General features: G+C 49.1%; 1 protein-coding gene across 1 annotated transcript in view; it reads left to right on the top strand.

The window, feature by feature from the left end:
• RAPGEF3 (Rap guanine nucleotide exchange factor 3) overlaps positions 1 to 2267 on the top strand; it is a gene marked incomplete at its 3' end in the record, with an annotated part of 89656 nt that overhangs the window by 62554 nt on the left and 24835 nt on the right. The window contains exon 14 of the mRNA XM_015410213.1: positions 1473 to 1623. Within this exon, the coding sequence (XP_015265699.1) occupies positions 1473 to 1623 (151 nt within the window). The remainder of the gene's footprint in view (positions 1 to 1472; positions 1624 to 2267) is intronic.

Here is a 2267-nt window from a genome sequence, read left to right as displayed (position 1 = left end):
CTGCTTTGGGCCGGAGAGGCTCTGCAACTTACCTGGCTGCTTCTTGCTCTGACTGAGGGCTGCTGGGAGCAGGGGCGGGGCTTTTTGCGTGTGCCCGCCCCCTAGGCTCTTTACTGCCGGAGCTCTGCTCCTGTGCACTCCTGCAGGAAATGACCCCTGGCGTTACCAGCCTCGAGGTGGGGCCTGTAGTTTTCCCAGAATCACAACTGATTGCTGGACTAGAGAGATCAGTTTCTCTGAAGGAAATGGCAGGGTTTTTTGGGGAGGGGGCATACTCTATGACATCACATTCCCGCTGCCCTCCCTCCCCTCCCCCAACTCCGCCCTTCCAGGCACTGTTGTCTCCAGATCTCCAGGAATTTCCCACGCCAGAGCTGGCAACTCTCTGGAAGACACTGTTGCTGATTCTCACGCTATAGAACTGTCAGGTTGCGGGAAATATAGCACACAGTTGTTTTGCTTGTTTTTTTTTTGTCACTTCCCTTTTATGAAGTTCTGTACGCATACCTTGTGCAGACATCCCTGATATGAATTAAAATAGTATTGTCACAATAAAGGTAAAGGTAAAGGTTCCCTTGCTCGAAAGCCAGTCGAGTCCGACTCTGGGGTTGCGGTGCTCATCTCCGTTTCAAAGCCGAAGAGCCAGTGATGTCCAAAGACGTTTCCATGGTCATGTGGCCGGCATGACTAAACACCAAGGTGCACGGAATGCTGTTAAACCCAATAGTGTGGGTTTAAATTGTGATTTGCTGATTTCCCAGCAACTTTTCAACAAGTACGACTTGGGGGGAGGGGTTTGGGAACTAGATTTGGAACTAGAGCCCAGCGACAGATTTGGGGTATAAGTTTTTGAGAGTCAAAGCTACCTTTTCTCAGACTCTCAGAACCCTATACCCCCAAACAGGGCCGGATCCAGCTTATTTTGCACCCTAGGCGAGGCTCCCTTATGCCCTCCCCCCGTGCGCCCACCAATTTTAAAAAATAAATGCATTTTAGGAAGAATAAAAAACACAAATAATCAAGAAACTCCCAGAGTAAGGGGCCGGGTGGAGTTTGGTGCCCCTAAGGGCCATCCCGCTCTAGGTGATCGCCTAGTTTGCCTAGTGAGTGAGCCGGCCCTGCCCCCAAAATCAGCGTTGACTCTCAAAAGCTTAAACCCTGGAAACCTTGTTGGTCCCTAAGGTGCCGCTGGACTCGGATCTAGCTCTTCTCCTGCGGAGCAACACGGATGCCCTCTGAAACTTTCTCTCTCTTTTTGCTCTCCAAAAGTCTCTTGCCCTCCAGTTTCCCCATACCTGTGAATCATTGGCATTGTTGGAGATCTGTGTCATTTGAGTTTGCTTCCAGTATTTTGACAAATGAACTTAGGAAACCAATTGTTCAAAAAGTACCGTGCAGTGTTGGTCTCTGTCTGCCCGGGGTCTGTACGGCTTCCTTGTGACTCTCTCTTTACTTCCTTAACTCACACTCACCTTCCATGCGGAGCCTTCCGATGGCACGGAACACGATAAGGCTGCGTACGTCCTGAGCAAAAGGCAGAAGATCCTTTGGCTGGTGAACCAGTGGGTGATGCTGTACGGACGCTTGCTGCAGGCAGAATCCAGCGGCTTGGCCTTCTTGCAGGTATGAGGGTTGGGGTGGTGGTCAAGGAGCAATGCATTAATTAACATAAGAACCAAGTACTGATCCCTCTGGTACCCCACTGCTTACCCCCCTCCACTGAGAAAATTGCCCATTTATGCTCACTCTCTTAGCCAGTTTTTGATCCATAGAAGGACTTGTCCTTTTATCCCATGATTTTTGAGCTTACTTAGGAGCCTTTGATGAGGAACTTTATCAAAAGCTTTCTGGAAGTCAAGGTAAACAATATCTATTGGATCCCCCTCGTCCACATGTTTGTTCACCCCCTCAAAGAACACTAACAGGTTAGTGAGACTAGATCTTCCCTTACAGAACCCATGCTGAGTCTGCCTCAATAGGTTTTGTTCATCTAATGGCAGTGTGTGTAGTATAGCCAGGAGATCCTAAGATTGTCTGGCAGCCAGAAGTTGTAGCTCTTTTAGCATTATGTGCATTAGGTAGCAAGCTAGACTTGTTTTTTAAGGCAAGAGACATTTTGGAGGTGGTTTGCCATTGCCTGCCTCTGTGTCACGCCCCTGATATTTCACGGAGGTCTCTCATCCAAATACTTGCCAGGGCTGACCCTGCTTAGCTTCTGAGATCTGACAAGATTGGACTAGCCTGGGCTATCCAGTTCAGGGAGCAAT

The sequence above is a fragment of the Gekko japonicus genome, unplaced genomic scaffold (assembly GCF_001447785.1).
Source record: "Gekko japonicus isolate JY-2015 unplaced genomic scaffold, Gekko_japonicus_V1.1 scaffold996, whole genome shotgun sequence".
Taxonomy (NCBI): Eukaryota; Metazoa; Chordata; class Lepidosauria; order Squamata; family Gekkonidae; genus Gekko; species Gekko japonicus.
This window is presented reverse-complemented; position numbering and strand designations above follow the sequence as displayed.